Below are 22,639 nucleotides of genomic sequence, written 5' to 3' on the forward strand. Positions count from 1 at the left end.
GTGTAAACAAATTTTATCTTATTTGGACCAAGCTTGGTGGAACAGTTGAGGATCAGCAAATAGGTTGACTTCTCTAAGTAAGATTTACTTACACAGCTTTTATCCAGTTTGCACCAAGCTTTCTGCAAGGGTTCAGGCAATGCAAGGATGAAGACACTTGATTCCGAGAACAATCAGCCAAAGGCAAAAAGGCCATAGAGAAAGAGCAAAGGTCAAGATCAAATGGCAAGGTCAGATTAAATTATTTTAATCCGATTTAGAGTAAATTTGGTGGGTGTTTAGCAAAGACAAGAACGAAAGTGCTCGGTTATAAGAACATTCAGTCAACACCCAGGGCCTGAGGGCAAGGTAAAATATCATTTGTATAACGTGGACAGATTTGGTTACAGTTTGGAGCAAAGTTAATGGAAGAATTGATGGGTAACCCATTGATGAAGGTTATTGATTCTGAGAAAAAATTAAGAGGTCATTGTCACAGATAAGAACAGTTCAGTCAAGTCTGATTCAATTAGGACCAACCTTAGTGAAGGGTAGAGTCAGGCAAGGACAAAAAAATTTGATTTTAAAATCAATCGCTAGAAGGTTTGCATCACTGGGCCTAGCTGAATATTCCTTCCTCAGACCATTTGTTAGGTTCAGGTGTTGCGCTCTCTGAGTGCTGATTCTTGTTAACGTTGTCACCACTGAATATAGAAGGTCTTACCATCTGATCTGTTAACCTACCCCCTGGCTGCAGTCTTCTCAGTAATTTGGGGGTAAGCCTTAGCAGGATACAGATTTTACCAGTTTACCTGTTACTTCATTTTTTTTTTATTTGTCCGACTATGGGCAAAGGCTTCAGGGCCTATTCCCAAGTCCCAGTAGTCCTCCTTGGGGCCCAGTAGTCCAGCATCTCCACATGTCACCACTTCGGCGCTAACACCCACCATCCAAACTGAATACATGCTAGGGCTGTCTCATACAGGACTGGTGTACTGGTATTACCAGGAGTACAGTACATTTATGACATGACAGCGGGTCATCTGGTAGATCAAAGAAGTCTGCTTTTTAAGAAATTCAAATCCTTAAAAAGTTCCCTGCCCCAGCCGGGATTCGAAACTAGGACTGCAGGCCGCCTCTCCCCAATTCTGCCACTTATACTAAATTTCTTATAAAATTTTATGCAGGAGGGCTTAGGGCATAAGACTCCTATTTTGTTGTTGTTGTTGTTGCTTAATCCCAGTCTGCCTGGCCAAGCAGACCCACCAACCACAGGTAAGCAACTGCCCCGCTGGATTCGTCCCACAGATTCTCTATCCCATTGATGCTGCGTCTGCATCTTAGTGTGGTATGTGCTGTACAGAGCTCCATTATGTGTGTTATATTGTGTGGGGCCATTCCAGAAGCGGGGCATGTGCAGTATTTAGTTCCACCCAATCTAAACCGAAGCTGGGAACTGAAGAGAATTAGGTGATGTCCTGATTTATATCTAGCTAGTTGTATTTGATCACTTCTATCTTAGGATACCTCTGTTTGTGGCGAAGTTTGAGAGGGGGGACTTGTAATACAGTGTTTTTACTGAGATGTTGTATCGTCCTGCATGGGAAATGAGTATGTAGGTGTTTCTTCATTGCTAGTGTTGGGATGTTTGGAGGTGGGATGCTGTTGAGGATGGTCTTGTAATGCTTCTGCGTAACTGTTTTATAAGCCCGATTGTGTTGTGCGGCCCTGTTATTTATGACAGGGATACTGTATGTTAGCGTGAGCTGCTGCATACAACTGTATGTCTCACATCAATATACTGTCTAATAGCGAGGACTTTAGTTCCAAAGAATAATCGAGCTTTGGGAGTAGCGAGGACTTTAGTTTGAGAGTAACTGAGCTGTGGGAGTGGTTTTAGTGCAGCAAGTAATGATGCGTGGGACGTTGTTCTGTATGGTCTGCAAGATACTATAGTAGGTGTTAGATAAGAAGCAGGCCCATGCTGGGGGGGCATAGGACATCACTGTTCTGATGAATACATTGTAGAGCAGGAAGAGATGAGATGTCATACCGACTGAAATAAATGTAAAACTTATTTCAGAACACAAAGAAAGAAAATTGTCATTGTTAATTACTCTCGTAATAGTAGTTTCTTGTTTGGGGGTACTGTGTTTTTGACAGTGTTAGCATGCATGACAGTCACTGATTTTATTATTATAATGCAAAGAGTTTGCAAAGGAAATATCGGTCACGTACAGGAAACAATTATTTGATTATTCACAACTGACTTGGTGCCATCAGACTCTTTCACCTTGGTGAAAAAAAAAGAGTTACCATTTTTCGTTTATATTCAGTTTTACCGTAAATCTGATAATACCGCTGGATTCACGTGATTTCTTTCCTACCTTTATTAATCTGATTCGGAATTCGTATCAGAAGTGAAAGAATATAAAGAGTTGCATAGGAAATTCTGAGTCATTCGACTTCATTCATTTTATATCATTTAGGTTGGATGAAATATTTCACAATGCATTTCTGTTCTCCAGCTAATTTTGTGTCCATTTGTCTAATGTGAATTTATTTAGTCTGTGTAACAGCAGAACTATGGACAAAAGACTCTGTACATAAAGTGCCTAGTAAAGCCTGGAACAAAAATGACAGTTCGCCCTGCCAACCACTCTTCCTCCTGGCGTCAGACGCCTACATCCGGCTAATTAAGTACTATCACCTCACAAATCCAGCCACCAGTCATCTGCCGACATTGCCCTACCAACAAGCTCATTGCCTGCACTAACCTTCAGGGCGGCCAAGTCTACCCAATGATGAGAGACGCTTGCAGTGCTCGTGATGTATCTCAGGTGCGATTGCTCCCATTGGTGTGTCAGTCAGTCCAGGTAACACACAGTTTACGCGAATGGCTTTGCTGAAATGGTAAGCAGTTTCAGTAACTTACACTTCAGTATGGAGGAATCATAACACACACACACACACACACACACGCACACACACACGCACACACATATATATATATATATATATATATATATATATATATATATATATATATATATATATATATATATATATATATATATATTCATTCCTTGTCCTCCTGCCTACGAGTAACTTTACACTTCCTCTTCTGTCTTTCTTTCCTTCATTCTTTCCTCTTCCGTCTGCCTGTGGGTGACTCTACACTGAGTGACAACCCAAATGTCTCCTTTACACCAGGAAACCATTTACTACGCTGGGTGGTAACTATATAACCAAATTTTGGAGCCTGGTGGTTTAGTGAGTAATTATTGCCTCCAATCGGATTGAGCCGGTGAAGGTTTATATCCAAGGGGTGGTTGGGGTTGATTGCTCATGTAATGCCACTCAGGGATGAGTGAGGCTGGTCAATCTCATCTTAAAAGTCAGGACTAACTGCTTAGCCCCGGGCTCCTATGCTCCTTATGGGGCAATGTAGGATTGGATGATGGATATATATATATATATATATATATATATATATATATATATATACAGTATATATATATTCATTCATTCATTGCCAGACGCCATGTATCTCAACCGGGGTGGCCAGGGCTCAGAGTTAATTGTTTTACAGGGAGGGTCACCACTCCCCCATCAACCCCACCCGACACGTAGGGAGAACGTTATGCCAACAGCATCTGGTGTTCCCAGGCGGTCACCCATCCAAGTACTAACCAGACCCAACGTTGCTTAACTTCGCTGATCGGACGGGAAGTGGTATATATATATATATATATATATATATATTTATATATATATATATATATATATATATATATATATATATATATATAATTTATTTATTATTTTAATGCAAGAAAGAAGGAACCAATTTCCAGGAGCCCGCAAACCGTTCCTTCCAAGAAAAAATCAACAATACAAAAGAGAGCCAAATTCAAGATCGGTTCATTTCGAGATGCCTGGATACACTGCGTTTGAAACACTGGAGATCATAGGAAATAGGAAATACAGAGAGAGGGAGAGTGTTACAGAGTTGACCTGTTGCATGAATGAAGGGCTGGGAGTAATGGTTATCTCTTGCATTAGAGAGTTGGACAGAAAAGGGATGAAAGTTTGTTGCTAGACTGGTGCTACGCACCCGTCGTAGAGGTGGAGGGATGCAAGCAGACAGTTCAGAGGAGCAATGACATTGAAGTCGCAATAGAAAAATGATAAAGATGCAACAGTGCGGCGAAGAGACAGAGGTTGAAGGGAGCCTGTAAGAGGAGGAGAGTTAATGAGATGAAAAACCTCTGACTCCACCCTATTAAGAAGAGCTGTATGTGGGGAGCCTCCCCACATATGAGAGTTGTACTCTACACAGGGGCGGATAAAACCCGTGTATGAAGTTAACAACCATGCAGGGGTAAAGAAGGTGCGGAGTCTTGGAGACAGATTTTACAGTAGATGCAATATGATCTTTCCAAGATAAGTCCCGAGTGAATGAAATCCCAAGCATGTTCAAAGATGATCCAGGATTGAGCTGCATATTATTAAACATTAGTGGGTACTCCTGTGGATGATTGTGTCGGGTTGAAAAAATATATATATATATATATATATATATATATATATATATATATATATATGAGGGAAATAATTACCAACGTCAGTGCACAAACTGTATATAATGTCCATTGTTTTCAAGCTTATATGGTTTACTTACCTCGCCAGTTCCGCAGCACATGTCTTGGTGAGTGAAATAACTCCTCCTTTGCTGGCACTATAAGCACTTGTAAGGGAATAGCCAGTTTTCCCCAAAATACTTGCAATGTTCACTATTGCACCCTTGGAATCCTTCCCATTTTCCAGCAGTGATGTTGCGAAAGCCTGGGTTACCAAGAAAATTCCCTGCGGAGTTCAAGATGACAGTTATATAAGACTCAATGTAATTTGTGTAACAGTATTAACTTCATTATAGTCTGCTCCATGTTCTGTTACCTTTTATTCATGAAATATCATTCACTCAACTGATTGCCACAACTTGGAACTGACCGTCAGATTGACATCAATAATTTTCTGCCAGGTGTCATCATCAGTCTCTAAGAAGGGAACCATGGTGAGCACACCGGCACTGTTGACTAGCAGTGAGGGCGGGGCGCCACACTGGTCCTGGGCTGCCTTCATGGCGTCCTCCACACTTCTCCTGTCTCTCACGTCCATGACCACAGCCACGTGCTGCTGACCAACTGCTAGACACAAGAAAATAATGCACATGTTCTTTATTAGGATGTATTACAAGATGTTAAAAGTAACACCAAAATCCTGCCTACCAGAAAATTGTCAGGCGTAAATAGCAAATAAAAGAAATGTTTTGTGAACGTCAAGATGTTTGTGTCGTGAAGATCTCAATAGTGACTTTTGATTCCAATTAGGATGTTAAATGGGTATCGTCTGAAGGTACCTAAATGCAAAATCAGGACAGCAACAATGAGGCACTGTAAGAATTTCATTAGAATGCTTACTGTCATATACATTAGGAAAAATGCCAACCTTCTTCTTCGGGCAATAAGTAAATGTACCATATTGCTTTACAGCACCAAAGAAAACAGAACTGAGCATACTGCACCACTTGTGAGACTGACTGGCTCCACTGAGATGCTATTGTTATATTCTGTTTCAGCTACAGAGTAAGCAGCCTGAACCACAGCCCTCGGGGAATTATGAGAGAGAGAGAGAGAAAAAAAAAATATTATCCACTTATTCTGAGCGCTCCTGAGCCCATTCAGTGTTCCTGGGTAAAAACAAAAAATTAAAAAGTCGAATCATCATAGTAAAGAGTAAACATTATTATGTTCATTGCCTCAAGCAACACGTGCAATATATAATTTATACAAGGAGAATTAAATAAAAGCACTTCCCTTGAGCTTATATTTCTTCATTAGTTCTTCGTCTTCATATCCATAGCCTTCATTACATCTGTTAAGCGATTTGGTCTTTTTTTTTCTTTTTTTTTTATGTGACCGACTCTGGGCATAGGCTTCACAGCCTGCTTTCAAGGCCCAGTAGTCCTCCTACGTACCGCACACCTCTACATGTCACCACTTCGGCGCTAACACCCACCTTCCATACTGAATACATGCTAGGGCTGTCTCATACAGGACTGGTGTATTGGCATTAGCGGGGGTATTTTTACGACATGTCGGCGGGTCTTCTGGTAGAACAGTAAAGTCTGATTTTATGAAATTCAAATCCTTAAACTGTTCCCTGCACCAGCGGGATTTGAACCCGGGTCCGTTAGGACTGCAGACCAACTCTCTACCGATTGAGGTCTGCTGTTAGAGACTTTAGTTCTCTCTCTCTCTCTCTCTCTCTCCCTCTGTGTGTGTGTGTGTGTGTGTGTGTGTGTGTGTGTGTGTGTGTGTGTGTGTGTGTGTGTGTGTGTGTGTGTGTGTGTGTGTGTGTGTGTGTGTGTGTGTGTGTGTGTGTGTGTGTGTGTGTGTGTGTGTGTGTGTGTGTGTGTGTGTGTCCAAAATATGCGACGATGGACTTCCACTCACATAATGGCCTTTCGTGATCTGCAAAAGATTTTCTTTCTTTTGTCACATGTTGAGCCATTCCCAGACGAAGGTAATTTACATCACATTTTTTCTTGCATCTGTTGCCTAGGAAAGTCAGATTATGATAAGGGGTGGGGGGGGAGGAGATAAAATCTGCAAGAATAAGTCATCTACTACAATACCTTTAATATTTTTTTCTCAAACATTCCCAGTCAGTTTTCCTGTTCACATCGCAAGTAAGTTTTGGTATGTGAGGCTTGGTTAGTCTACCAGCAACTCTTGTACTAAGAACCAATGATCTAAATTCAAAGAACAGATTGTTAAGTGCACAGTGCTTGCAGGGGAGGGCTACAGTTTTCAGGTTTATACCACAGGTTTTTCATAGCTACATTTTTTTTTCTAGCCTTTATCTCCCCCTCCCCGCCCCAGTTTGTCATATTAAGGCTTCCTGGACTCCAGATGGAAGAAATAACTGATGTGATAACCTCTGCCGGTTAATGGCGCGAAAACTGGGAATGAAAAAAAAAAATGAAAGCTTATAAATAGTCGTAAAACAAGAACATCACCAATGCACACAGAGTATTTTGGAAAAAAAAAAAATCTGGTGCCACGCAAAGTAATTATGTAGCTGAAGTAAAAGCCATGGGTGGGAAGATTAAGTTGACATAAGCAATGTAAATAAAAATGCAATGCTTTTGTTTTCTTCTTCATCTATAAATACGGTATGGATTGTCTGATGCAGGGAACAGGCCGGTGATGTTTGCTGTATTGATATTTTTCTTATTGAGTTCAGTGTATTGTCCATCCTTCCATCATCCAATCCTGTGTCGCCCCATGAGGAGCGTAGAAACCCTGGGCTAGGCAAGTTGGTCCTGACATTTAAGATGAGAGTGACCGGCCTCACTCATCCCTGAGTGGCATTACGTGAGCAATAAACCCCAACCACCCTTTGGATATAAACCTTCATCGGCTCAATCCGATTGAAGGGCCTTAATTACCCACTAAACCACCAGGCGTTATAATTTGGTTATATGGTTACCACCCAGCGTAGGAAATGGTTTCCTGTGTACAGGAAACCATTTGGCTTGTCACTCAGTGTAGAGTTACCCTTAGGAAGAGGAAATAATGAAGGAAAGAAAGACAGAAGAGGGAGTGTAAAGACACCCGTAGGCAGAAGGAAGAGGAATAATTGAAGGAAAGAAAGACAGAAGAGGAAGGAAGGAAGACAGGAAAGGGTAGACACCCAAAGTAGCACTACATCGAGTGAGTGGATGGTGAGTGGCCCCACCTGAGTATATTGTAACTGTTATAAATGCAGAGGACGTGTCACAGCTTACAGGTTAAAATTTCGAGCACTTTGTAAAAGCTGAAAAACAGATTTTGATTTGTGACCGATGACTGATTGTCTAATGATCCCACAAACTTAATGCTTCTTCACCTAACACTGTACTGCTGTTTATAAGACTGTAAATATTTTGTTAATTATTTCATACGATTGTGAAGGATTAATTTATATTAATTATATTCCTTAAACTGAGGTGCTGGAATGCATTAATTTTAAGAACATAATGACCTGGCAACCCGCACCACTGAATATTCGTGAAGCAGTTATTGATACGGGTTGTGGGGCTAACCTTGTTTACGATAGTATGTAACATCCTGTTTTTTTATCAATCTTATAGAAATAAAAACAATAACATACCTGTATCTGTGAATGTGATTATTTAATGACTTTTCATCTCATGTCAGCTCTAACCATGAGGTACGGAGAGAGAGATACTGCTGGTGAAACAATACTCATTTTACTGTAACTTGGCCTAAAACTGTTAATATCCCTCTTGAATGTTGAGCTGCAACAACACTAGATTAACACCGAAATATATTGCTAGTCACGAGGAATTACTATGGAAAGGACAAGGAGGAGTAGCACTGTCTTTTTCTGCAACTGAGCTACATAATGTAAGCCACAGAAGGTCAAAAATCTGTGCCAAGTTAAGGTGAAGGAACTACAGAGGACATATGAAGATCGCTAATGGACTTAACAGACCACTTGACTGGTGCTGAATAACTGCCACCTTATGCCACGTCAGCAGGCAGTAAGATAAGTAAACTGATATTTATCATCATGTTTTTGTCAGAGTGCCCTTAGTTAATGAAAGTGAAGTGGCGTAGTGAGATGAGAACTTGTATTTGTTCAGGTTTGTTAGGTTAGCTTAATTCACACTAAGGTTTTGATGGAGAGAGAGAGAGAGAGAGAGAGAGAGAGAGAGAGAGAGAGAGAGAGAGAGAAGGAAAGGATTATAGGGAGGGAAGGGAGTGTCAGCTTAATGCGTTCTCAAATGAGTGACATGAATCACTAAAATATTGTGTTCCAGTGCTTGGGAAGTTCAAACATGACCATTTCTTCTCATTCAAGTAAAGCAATGTGCACAAAATTAAGTTATGTACATGTTTGTGCCTACCAACAACAGGTTAATTTACTCTCTCTCTCTCTCTCTCTCTATTTGTTTATTGATTTATATTTAGACAGACATGTAGGTAGACTTATTAAGACAGACAGACAGACAGAGAGACAGATATGTTAGCAGACTTTTACTTATGTTGACCATTTTCTCCATTGTATTACACTGAACACAACTGCGCATCATGCAGACATAACTTTACCTCTGGATAGTCTGTGACGCAATGCAGGAGAGTGACTCACAGGCAGGAGAGTGACTCACCAGACAGGAGAGTGACTCACCAGACAGGAGAGTGAGGGTGTGTTTGGCCGCCTGAAGGTTGATATCAGCGACCACCAGTCGGGCGCCCTCCCTGGCCAGCACCTGACAGCATGCACGCCCAATGCCGCTCCCGCCGCCTGAAGCGACAGGCAGTAATAAGTTCACAGTAAACTTTAGTCTTTAAATATAAAGCACTATCTGTAGTGAGTGCTCTGCTATCTCACTGAAAATATTTTCTCAGTCAGTACCCATTTCTTTCCTCTCTGTCTCTTTATAATACTCTCAGGCAGTGTTCAGTGCCCCCCGCTTGGTGCACAGTACTGTCAGGCAGTACTCAGTGCTCCTTCATGAGTACTATAGTTTTCCTTTTGATACTGCAGTTTTTATGTACAATGGTGGACAGTAATATCACCTTTTTTTAAAACTGAACAACTGAACAATTATCAAACTCACAATACACTGAGAAGAGTTTCAACGATGGGATCACTGGATTTTTTTAGTAATTGCTCACCGTCCCAGTATTAATCATAATGAAGTGAATCAATATTTATTTCTGCACATTCTACAAGGATCCATATATCACTGCTCTGTATACAGGTTTCATGAGTCCACCTCGTACTGCAGGACCAGACACTCGAAAAACACATTTTAATCCATTCAGTCCGTGTATTCATTCACATTCTTGCTACCTTCATACGAATTGTTCCAATTAGGAGAGACCTTTTGTATCAAGGAAATAATCAGTGCTGTATCAAACCTCGTTAATTCGTCTAGGTTGAATGATATCACCTGGAGGTAGCAAATATAGAATTATCAGTACATCACCGGACTGAAGGGATTAGTGATTATATAAAACCGGCGAGCACTCCTGGAATCCTATGACAACAGGGAGACTAGCAGTATGACAGTGTGGTCTTGAGAACTCTTACTGACCAGCATAATTGTACACTACTACACTGCTTGGTTACCATAGACTTAGGCTGCCGTACAGTCAACAAAAGCGTTGTTGTCTCAGCAAACTGTTCATGTACCCTGAGATTTAACGCCATATTCCAAGTGACGTGGCAGGTTTCGTAGCACATCTTCCATAGCGATTTATTTTACATGATAGCTATTTGTTTTCCCTTGTGTGTTCATTATAACGCTTAATATTGACATACAGGAGTAACAAGCAAGAGGATATCGGACTATAATATACAGAAGGAATGACTAAGGAAGACGTGTTAGGAACTCTCCTCAGCCACTTCGAATATTACCTTGATATACCAGTCAAGTAGGTGGTGGCCACCGTCATCCATTGATTTGCTGTAGTGCTCTCTGCTTCTTCCTTCACCATTATCATTTTAGTACTGTATCTGCCTACCCCTCTTCCTTTGTTTCTCATCTTTCCTTCCACATTCCATTAATCTTCGTTTCACTTCAGCTGGCTCTACACTGAGTGACAAGCCTAATGGTTGCCTGTAACCCAGGAAACCATTTACAATGCTGCCGAGCCTACAATGGTGCCACTGTTAACTTGGTGGAGAGATCCAAATACCCAGTCCATCCAGGAACCAAAACTTTACATTCTTCCCTGTGCCTTGCTGTGGCGGGGCAGTTGCCTGACTGTGGTTGATAGGTCTGTTCGGGCAGTGAGACTGGAGTTACTCTACAACAACAACAACCGGGCTGGGATAGTGTGGGAGGGAGAGGTGGGGGAGGTAATGCTGGAAAGGGTTGGTTAGAAAACCAGGGTGGAGGTGCAGTGATTTTGTGTGAGTTCACTCTATTAATAAGATGACCAACAACAAATCCCGGACCCTGCCACCCATCCTACCATCCACTCACAAAATCTGCCATCCACCCTGCCTACTACCCACCCACCCACCAGCCCACCCCATCCATTCACCCACCCCTCCCTCCTTGCCCACAACACCCATTCACCTATCCACCCACAAACCCACTTACCCATTGTTGGTTTGTTCGTTACCGTAACATAGCCAAAACGGCGCAACGAAGCGCATTTTTGGTTAGAGCAAGGTACCGTTAAAATGCTCTAACTTGACGAATAAAACAACTTCACGTCCAATCGGGCCACCGGTTCCCGAGTTGTGACTAATTTCTGGCCTTTTGACAGCGAGCGGATGCCGCCGATGGCGGCCTTAAAGCGAGTTCGATAAAAAAAATATATATATATTGTTACAGTTAGCAGTTTTGTCAGTTGGCAGCACTGCACAGTACCTCCATGGAGATGACCACCAATAAATGATGACCACCATGTTGGAGTGCTGGTACAAAGAAGGTATTTTAATTTGATTTTTGAAAACTACGAATGTATACGCAACAGAAAGTCATCGGTAGCTGGTCGAAGTCTAAGGAAACGAAGTGATGAGCAGTGGCGTCACCAGGGGGGGGGGCTAGGGCGGGCTTAGCCCCCCCAAATCAAGGACTCAGCCCCCAAAAAAGTGCAGCCCCCCAAAACAATAATAATAAAAAATCACCAGCTTACATAGTATTCTTTCAGCTCGGCATTGACCCACCTAACTTTCCCCCAACCCTCTACCGCCAATCCACTTTTATTCCTGCATCCATATTAGTTTAATACAATATTATTTATAGCTATATTATGTGATTAGTTATTCACAATTTACGTAAACCTATGACTCAAATCATAATAGTTATAATATATTAGTTTCCCATATACTTTTTCCAAGCATGGTTTTCTTTGAAATATATTTATTGCACAAAGAATGCAAGTGTCGGAAATTTAGGAATAATTCCTCCCATTTTCTATTTTAGTTGGTGATGGGCAGTCGTATTTTGGAAGTATAATGTATTATACGTAACCCAGGGTGATGGGTATATAGGATTACGTATATTTATACTATGGTTCATAATTTAGTCTTTTTCCCAGCCATGGATGGAATGTGCACATATGCATTTTTAGTTATTTGATTGGTGGATCGCCTCTGTTCTTCTCTCCAGAGGTCTAAGTTTTAGTCTAGGCTAGGCCTCGGTCAATTACGAGTCTCGAGACCTCAGTTGCTCGGGCTCTTGCCCACGCTCTCAGTCCTAATTCATTGAGTCTTAGTCTCAGATGATCTCGAGTCGAGTCAGAGGCAGTCCCAGTCATGCCTTAGTCACGCTTGGAAGCAGTCTAACCACTCTCGTGGTATTGAGAGAGAATTCGGTTGGGACAGACTGGACTGATTAATTAATTTACGACAGTGCTTCCTCCTAGATGGGAATGAACATTATCAATTCACTTTAATTTATAAATAGTGTAAATAGTAATGCTTACGTAAAAAGTACGTATTTGGTCCAGGCCGTAACCTCCAGTAATCTGCCAAGCACTAGCAACAAGCAACATCTTCAACAACTCCGACCATATGGCAACAACCTACAAGCCTCTCCATTGCTACTCTTAAGCTAAATAACTAAATGACCCTTAGTGGCGAAAGACTGGGCGAATAATATTTCACCAGGGTTTCCAGCTTTTATTTGAGGATCCTTAAATAGATCGTTTAGTTGCTTATTAGGGAACACAACCTACAAGTCATTACGATCCAGGTGAGTCCTGGGAGTAAGACATATATCCGGACAAATTATATTGTGTTATAGGCCTATTTTTGTCTTGTTTAGTGCAAGTGATTAGCCAGTTAAATATTTACGACACTACCGGGGGTATATTCTAAATTTTTCTAATTTTTCCCCCACAAAGTGGTCCTTCGAACCGGATTGTTAACACTCCAACATGGCGACTGCTCTGGAATTAAATTATTATCGGGTGGCTTATATAGGCCACTCTCTGGTCACCTGTGACACCTTGATGTCTGTGCCTTCACCATGGCCCTTGGTGACCATGGAGATGATCAGAGTAGGGGGTGCCAGAGCAGACAAGTTTTTTAAGTACGAGGAATTTGCAGAAGTACTTAGACCTGGCTATAATTTGATTATAGTCATGTTGGGGGGAAACGATATTAATGAGTCAACTGACGTGCAGGACTTAGTGGCTACACTAATACAAATTAATGAGGCTATAGAAGATGCAGGTGCTAAATGTGTGATATGCACTGTAGAAAAGAGGGAATATCCACATAATCATCCTCGATATGTGGATCCCATTGTTTACAATAAGATCATGAACGCGGTTAATAAGAAAATAACCAAGGAACTAAAAGGGAAAATTATTTTGCTTGGTGGTAAGACCTATCCTCTGGAGGTACGAGTCATGGACCAAATTCACCCTACTTGGGAAGGAAGACGTAGAATTTGGGCCAAGGTGCGAGGAGCTATTAAATTTCATTATGATCAGTAGGTTGCTAACACAAACTAAATATGGATTAATTTTGTAGTAACCCCTAGAAGGCTTTAATTTGTAATCTAAATTTAATTGTACTATTAATTTAGTTGTTCAGATTTATGTATCATTCTTAGTATTGCTGTTTGATACTGAATTCTTCTATGTACATTTAGTTAATTTAATTCTAGTGGTTTCATTGCTGTAGGCTACATTTAGTGATTCTATTAATTTTGATTTTCAGACTTGGTTCAATATGTCCTTGTCAAGGAGGATTGCAGGCCATAAGGCCTATGTCACCACTCTCAGTGGTAAAGTAAATGATGAATTCCAATCCTCTGACAAAGACTACACTAAACTTAAGGCCTGGAGCCAGCAATTACAGAACCAGCTGACTGTCATGGGAACACTTTATGATTCTTTATTGGAAGCCACAAAGGACGATGATGAATTTAATGAAATTTTTATAGCTAAGACTAACGAAGAAGAGAGAATTTGCCTACTAATAGCTCAAATTAATTCCTCTCTGAAAAGTGAGTCTACCCATTTAACTTGTCCAAGGGCTGAGTCGAAGCTGCCCACACTTAAACTACCCGAGTTTGATGGCACTTCGGCTAATTGGAATTCCTTCTGGGATCAATTTGTTGCCAGTATTGATTCCAGAAAAGATCTTAGTCAGTAGACAAATTAAATTATTTAAGAGGAGTGTTAAAAGGTGACGTGAAGAAACTCATCGATGGTTTCAGTATAGAAAGTGATGGATATAGCAGTGCAGTGCAGCTACTTAAGGCAACTTTTGATAATCCTAAGAGAAAACAGCACGAACTTGCAATGCGACTGCTACACTTTAAAACTCCTATTCATACTTGTAATTCCTTGGCCGAATTTAGGGCTAATCTAGAATGCACCCTTAGGAAATTGGAAAAAATGGGGTGTGATTTAAGTAGTTCCAGTTGGCTTATCTCTCCACTAGTAATGAAAAAGTTACCCAGTAAAACTATTGAGAGAATCCAGCATGTAACAAATGAAGATTATCCCCAGCTACAGGAAATTAGGGACTCATTATTAAAAGTTATTAATCATTTAGAGTCCAAAGGGCCTGAAGCTAAATCAGATTCCAGTACTAAAGGTGCTTTAACTAAAGAGAAGCCTGATAAAGTCAAATTATCTCCTAAATCAATTCCTAAGATTTACCACACTTTAGAACAAGTATCTTCACCCACATCTCCCAAGAATGCTCAGTCACAAACCTCTGCATCGGCTAGTCAGCAGCCAGCTCAGCAGCTGAAGTGTATTTTGTGTGATGGAGCACATCTGTCCAAGAGCTGTGAGGCGTATTCAGGTCGTTCTACTAGTGTAGAAAGACTCGAACAGATAGGACGGTGTGGTAGATGTACTTGTAGGCACAAGACTGATCAATGTAACTTCAATTTGAAAAGATGTGACCTTTGTAAAAAGGGGTTTCATCACAATGTCTTGTGTGATAAGCTGAATACACTTAATTCACAAATTTGCTCAGTCACTCCAACAAATCAACATACCATCTCAACTGCTTTACCGGTTGGAGCTGTTCATATTATTAAGAATAAATCTCAAATTAAAGCAAAAGTTCTTTATGACCAAGGATCACAGAGGACATTCATTTCTCAGGACCTAGTAAACAAGCTTAAATTAAAGCCTAGTGGTACGATTAATTTACAGCTGTCCGGCTTCATTAGTGAAGATCAGAGAAGAGAATATCAGCTAGTTAAGATTACTGTTAAAGCTGGCAGGAAGTACACTAGACTAGAGGCTGTGGTTAGAGACACCTTACCTAACAACATAAGAACAGATGATCTAGAGAAGTGTTTGACCTATTTGAAAGATCAACAAATTAAAGTATATGATCCTGGTTTGACTGATCACATAGATAAAATAGATCTCCTTATTGGTGCTGATTTCTATCCTAAATTAGTTTATGGTCTCATTAAATTCAAGGGCATAAATTTCCTAAAAGTACAAGGAGGATTAGTTGTATATGGCAATATTCCTGACAAGTTTGTAAGTACAAGGAAAGCAATTCAGGTTGCTATGGTAACGAATATATGCTTGCAGCCCTCACTAAATTCAGAAGAGCCTGACATTTCCAATTTGTGGAAAATGGATAGCATCGGCATTAAACCTGAACAGGTAACTCACGAAGAAGCTTTTGTGCTTGAAAATTATAAAAAGACTGTTCAGTACTATGATGACCAATATTGGGTAAAACTTTCTTGGAAAGTCAATCGACCTAGTTTGCCCACAAATTATAAATTAGCCCTTAATCGCCTAAATTCAAATTTAAAGAGACTTAAAGGTGAAGGAGATTTACTAGATAAATATGATCAGTTAATCAAGAGTCATTTAGAAAAGGGGTTTATCGAGGAAGTTAAGCAGGCACAGGTTGGACAAAATACTCATTATATTCCTCATTTGGCAGTAATGAGAGACAGTAAGACTACACCTGTGCGAATAGTATTTGATTGTAGTGCCAAATTAGGCTCCCACACTAACAGCTTGAACGATTGTTTGTACACTGGTCCAACTCTAGCCAAAAATCTATTAGATGTGCTGCTAAAATTCAGAACTAATGAATATGCCTTTACAGCAGACATCAGCAAAGCTTTTTTACGGATAGGACTTCAAAGAAGAAGACAGGGATTTCACCAGATTTTTGTGGCCAAGTAATCCTCATGATGATAACAGTTCTCTGGTAACTTACAGATTTAAATCAGTCCTTTTTGGAGCCACTAGCTCACCCTTCTTGTTGCAAATGACGCTAAATTATCACTTAGAGCAGCAAAAAGAAAATATAGAAGTGGCTAACCAAATTAAAGATTCGCTATATATGGACAATCTTCAGGGGACTGTAAATACTGAGGAGGATCTAAAGAAATTTCATCTGATAGCCAACAAGATTATGCAAGAGGCTAACATGCCATTGCAGGAGTGGACATCTAACTCCACTGAAATAAATTCTGATTCCGAAGTCTGTAATAAAATATTAGGATTGTGGTGGGATCCAGACACTGATGTCCTTAATGTAAAAAATGTAGAGTGGGATACAGTTGATAGCAAAAGATCTTTATTAAGTAACATTAGTAAAATTTTTGATCCCCTAGGACTAATTTCTCCCCTAACTATTCCTTTAAAAATTCTAATTCAACAAACATGGACCAGAAAATTAGGCTGGGATGACCCTTTACCTACAGACTTGCTGGAGAGTTGGGAAACCCTCTCAAAAGAATGCAACAACCTAGCAAGTGTTAAATTTCCGAGAATGGTGGGAAAAGAAGGTTCTTCCTATGATTTACATCTGTTTTGTGATGCTTCACCCAAGGCTTATGGAGTAGTTGCTTACATCAGTAATTATGAGGATGTTCCTATAATTTTATCTTCTAAGGCAAGAGTAGCTCCTCTAAAAGGTAAAACTTTACCTCAGTTAGAACTAACAGCCATGTATGTAGCAGTCCATTTTGGGGTGTATATCAGGAAGACCTTAAGTAATATAAAGATATATACCACCTATTGTATATATGGTCAGACAGTGAAGTAGCCCTTCAATGGGTAGCGAACAATAAAAGTAACATCTTGTATGTCAAAAATCGAGTACAAGATATGAGAGATGCTGATCCTGACTGTTATTATCTCCATCTCACAACTAAAGATAACCCAGCTGATTTGTTAACTAGAGGCCTAACTTATGATAAATTTATAAATAGTGACTCCTGGTTTCATCGTCCGGAATGGTTGAATAATAAAGATCTTTGACCAGAACAGAAATTTAAGACGAAGATGGAGCCTAATGCGCTGACTGTCCTAGAAGTTCAGGAAAAAGAACTTGAACCCTTGTTTGATCCGGAAAGAGTTGGTAGTTGGAAGAAGTTAATAAAGATCACCAGTTTGGTTTTCCAATTTTTGCAAAAGATTAGGGGGAACAAAACTCTAAACCTAATGAAACCCCAACAATATTGGTTGCTATACTTACAGAAGAGTAGCTTTCCCGAAGTTTACCAATATTTTCAGAAACCACATGTAACAAGGATGCCAGATTTGGTTAAGAGTTTAAACTTATTTGAGCACGATGATTTGATCAGATGTAGTGGTAGGCTGGACCAAGCTGGTCTCCCCTTTCACACTAAATTTCCACTGTTGTTGCCTAGACAGCAACATTTGACGAAATTATTGGTCCTATATGCTCATGAAACCACTTTGCATGGTGGTGTTTCTGATACATTGTGCAAATTGCGAGAAAACTTCTGGATCCCTAAAGGCCGACAAGTTGTGAAATCTACAATTAAATCCTGCTATACATGTAAGAGGTTAGAAGGACGACTGTATCATTATCCTTCACCACCACCCTTACCTAAAGAGCGGGTGGAAGAAGCTAGACCCTTTGAAATAATCAGTTTAGATTATACAGGCTATATGGAAGTCTTGAAACCAGACACCCTACAAGAGCAAAAGGTGTATGTGGTACTGTTTACTTGCGCTGTCACCAGGGCAGTTCACTTGGAGTTGGTCACAGATTTAACTGCCGAAACTTGTTTGAATGCTTTTAGGAGATTTGTGTCGAGAAGATCTTGCCCGAAATTAATTATCAGTGACAACGCTTCTAATTTTAAATTAGGATCCGAACTTCTACATCAGGTCCTGCAGAGTGCGGAAGTCCAAGATGAATTCACCAGCAGAGAATGTGAGTGGAAATTCATACCGCCAAGAGCTCCATGGTTCGGTGGTTTCTATGAGAGACTAATAGGCATAGTAAAAGGGTGTCTTAAAAAGGTATTATTCAGAAAACCAGTAAACATGGATGATTTACACACTATAATTACGGAAGTGGAATGCCGTGTTAACAACCGCCCCTTAACGTATGTCCTTAACAGCCTCGATGAGCCAGAAGCCCTCACTCCTTCTCATCTTATTTGTGGATATCGATTGGACTCCTTGCCTGCAATAACTACGGCACCCTATGATTTGGATCTCTCTTACGTTGAAGCTGATAAATTGAACACTAAGTACCATCAGTTATCCAAATTGATTAACAAATGGCAGGATTCATGGAAAACTCAATATTTGTCGTCCCTTCTCGATAGACATGTACCCCAAAAGTCGGCTAATAAAACGGATGTTGATATTAAGGAGGGGGATGTAGTGTTAATTCACACTGATAAGTCAAGGAATAGTTGGCCATTGGGGAAAGTTATTGAATGCTATCCGGATAAGCAAGGGATAGTTCGTACAGTGAAGTTAGAGACGGCCCAAGGCCTTGTACTCAGGACTATCAATAAATTATATCCATTAGAAACAGCCGTGAGTTCCCGTCCATAGGTGCTTAATACAGCACTCGGGGACGTTACTCATGGCCGTAGGGATACATATGCGGGAAGCTCAGATAGACCACAGCGGGGAGCCGCACAACGGTTCCGAGCTCACCTGGGGGAGTTAATTAAACGGGGTGATGTTTAGATTTCTTGGCCCCCAGGATGTCGGAAATTTAGGAATAATTCCTCCCATTTTCTATTTTAGTTGGTGATGGGCAGTCATATTTTGGAAGTATAACGTATTATACGTAACCCAGGGTGATGGGTATATAGGATTACGTATATTTATACTATGGTTCATAATTTAGTCTTTTTCCCAGCCATGGATGGAATGTGCACATATGCATTTTTAGTTATTTGATTGGTGGATCGCCTCTGTTCTTCTCTCCAGAGGTCTAAGTTTTAGTCTAGGCTAGGCCTCGATCAATTACGAGTCTCGAGACCTCAGTTGCTCGGGCTCTTGCCCACGCTCTCAGTCCTAATTCATTGAGTCTTAGTCTCAGATGATCTCGAGCCGAGTCAGAGGCAGTCCCAGTCATGCCTTAGTCACGCTTGGAAGCAGTCTAACCACTCTCGTGGTATTGAGAGAGAATTCGGTTGGGACAGACTGGACTGATTAATTAATTTACGACAGTGCTTCCTCCTAGATGGGAATGAACATTATCAATTCACTTTAATTTATAAATAGTGTAAATAGTAATGCTTACGTAAAAAGTACGTATTTGGTCCAGGCCGTAACCTCCAGTAATCCGCCAAGCACTAGCAACAAGCAACATCTTCAACAACTCCGACCATATGGCAACAACCTACAAGCCTCTCCATTGCTACTCTTAAGCTAAGTAACTAAATGACCCTTAGTGGCGAAAGACTGGGCGAATAATATTTCACCAGGGTTTCCAGCTTTTATTTGAGGATCCTTAAATAGATCGTTTAGTTGCTTATTAGGGAACACAACCTACACGTCATTACGATCCAGGTGAGTCCTGGGAGTAAGACATATATATCCGGACAAATTATGTAGTGTTATAGGCCTATTTTTGTCTTGTTTAGTGCAAGTGATTAGCCAGTTAAATATTTACGACACTACTGGGGGTATATTCTAAATTTTTCTAATTTTTTCCCCCACAGCAAGATTGTATTACATTTATCAGAATTATCATATATTTACAATATATAATATGGTATATATTAATCACAGAGCTTTAACATTGGATTATGCAGTCTAAAATATATATCTGATCTATGCAATTCTTCACAAATTCGAATGTTCAGAGTATCGGAACTCATTCAAATGTTTGTTTACATTGAGAAGTGTCTGTGAACTGTGGCTAAATCCTGTGTTGTTTTCGGTTTTATTTGAATGTATTGGTTTCAGTGGCTATATAGACGTTACTACGTTCCGGTGTGTTGTTGCTAGCCACCTCACTTTACCTGTTCATTTTTGGTTTTTACAGATATGAGATCTAGCCTATACTCTATACAAAGAGTCAGCAGTACTTAGTTGGTTCAGTCGACACTCGACTGTCAGAACTGAATGTCATTTCCCTTTTATAGGCTATTCTACAATAATACAATTGCGGATATCAGCCAGCAGCCACTCAAGTGATGAAAAAGTCATCTAAAAATCCTCAGGGACAGGGTAACATAAGGAAATTCTTTCGCACCCGCACCTCCAAAGATGACTCAGATGAGTGCCAAGAAAAAGTGGCTGTTATTGGGAATGAGGTGCCAGAAGCAACCCCAGATAACCCCAAAGTTGAACCCATTCAGACATGTGTAAGTAGCCCTATATCAAACTATTTCAGTAGTCATTTTATGAAGCTTAAGCCAGGATTATTTTTATTGATTTATTTTTAAATTGGCTAGGCCTAGACTGTTTCTCATTGTTGCAAATATATTGTCCTAATCGTACAGAGTGGGAAAGTAGGCTAAAACTCTCTCTCTCTCTCTCTGTCATCTATAGGCTAGGCCTCAAAACTGCCCCTAAAACTGCTCAATTTCCGAAAATTTTCCGGGGGGCTTACAGCGCCCCCACCCCGTACCCCCCAGCTGCATAGGCTCGCTTCGCTCGCCCCCCCCTTCTACCTACACCAGGGCTACAGCCCCCCAAAATCTGACCCCTGGTGATGCCACTGGTGATGAGTCGTCACTTGTAAATCTGAGGGTCGGGCTCAGAAGCTGTTAAGATTAACAGGTGATTCAAATAATCAGTATGAATACGAAAGAATCAATCAATCAATCAATCATTTCCTGTGGCACCCTCGGGGATGCATAGGGCCTCAATGAACTCACACCACCACATCCTATCTTGTGCTAACTCCTCAAGATCTCCCCAACATTCATTTCCAGCTTCCCGTCTCATTGTCCTCACCCACGTCTCTTTTGGCCTTCCTCTACCTCTCCTACCAAGTGCCACCCACCCTGGTGTACCTCGTACTATTCCCTGTCTCCTATACACATGTCCTAGCCACTTCCATCGTGAGAATCTAACATATTCATCGATCGGCTGCACTCCCGTTATTTCTCTAATTCTACTATTTGGTATCCTTTCCCACCACTTAACTCCTAATATTCTTCTAAGTGCTTTATTTTCAAACACCAAGAATTTATTTTCCATAGTCACTGTGCTGTACCAAGACTCGTGTCCATAAATTAAGATACTCCTAACCATTACCTTATAAAGTTTGATTTTTGTATGCACAGAGAAATTGTTATTATTTCAAATATTTTTAAGCATTCCCATTGCCTGATTAGCCTTCTTTAACCTTTCCTCGAATTCAAAGTTCAAAGAACCATCCTTGGCTAAATAAGTACCTAAATATTTAAACCTATCAACTTGCTTTACAACCATACCTTCAATTACACATTCCTGCGCATTTTCCATATTCATATTGATTATTTCAGTTTTTCCACACTTAAAAAACAAACCCACCTTGCGACCTTCACTCACCAAACAGTCCAACACTCTCTGCATCTCTTCTGGCCCATCACAAATCAAAACTATATCATCTGCATAATCTAAATCCAAAAGTTTCCTGTTCTCTCCCCAAAGTATACCTGCACCGGTTTCTGTTCCAACGCGTTTCATAATGTAATCAATGACCAATATAAATAGTAAAGGCGATAGAACACCACCTTGAATTACTCCGGACTTGACTTCAAATGAATCACTCAGACAACCATCAACCATCACTTTACAAAATGTGTCCTCATGCATGTTCATAATGACCCTCACAAACTCCTCTGGTATTCCATAATGTCTCATGATCTTCCCCATAGTCTCTCTCGAAACACTATCAAAAGCCTTTTCAAAATCAACAAAACAAAGACTTAACGGTACTCTCATTTCATTAACTTGCTGCATCAAATGCCTAACTATAAAGATCTGATCATTGCAACCACGTCCCTTTCTAAAACCAGCCTGTTCATCCCTCAGAATACCCTCAACCACTGGCTCCAACCTATTTAACAACACTCTACTGAAAACTTTCAAAGCTATCGATGACAAAGAGATTCCCCTCCAATTACCACATTCACTCAGGTCTCCCTTCTTCGGAACTTTAACAATCACACCATTCTTCCAAACTGATGGTAGTAACCCCGTCACCCATATCTTATTGAATAGCTTGGTCAAGATCATTATTAATCTATCCCCCTCCACTTTAAACATTTCCGGAAATAAACCATCCTCCCCTGGTGCCTTATTATTCTTTAACTGTTTTACTGCTTTCTCCACTTCTGCAAGCCTCAACTCTCCTGTTTCTATATTTAAATCTTCCTGAGCAGACGGTATATCCT

General features: G+C 40.4%; 1 protein-coding gene across 1 annotated transcript in view; it reads right to left on the minus strand.

The window, feature by feature from the left end:
- Positions 1 to 4,959: 4,959 nt before the first annotated feature.
- Positions 4,960 to 22,639, minus strand: part of LOC145394518 (sorbitol dehydrogenase-like) — a 28,592-nt gene continuing 10,912 nt past the window's right edge. Inside the window, exons 2-3 of the mRNA XM_080268359.1 lie at positions 9,241 to 9,357; positions 4,960 to 5,186 (exon numbers count right to left, since the gene is read on the minus strand). Of these exons, the coding sequence (XP_080124485.1) occupies positions 4,960 to 5,186; positions 9,241 to 9,357 (344 nt within the window). The remainder of the gene's footprint in view (positions 5,187 to 9,240; positions 9,358 to 22,639) is intronic.

The sequence above is a fragment of the Coenobita brevimanus genome, chromosome 27 (assembly GCF_032717465.1).
Source record: "Coenobita brevimanus isolate Jiangsu-jjx chromosome 27, ASM3271746v2, whole genome shotgun sequence".
Classification (NCBI taxonomy): Eukaryota; Metazoa; Arthropoda; class Malacostraca; order Decapoda; family Coenobitidae; genus Coenobita; species Coenobita brevimanus.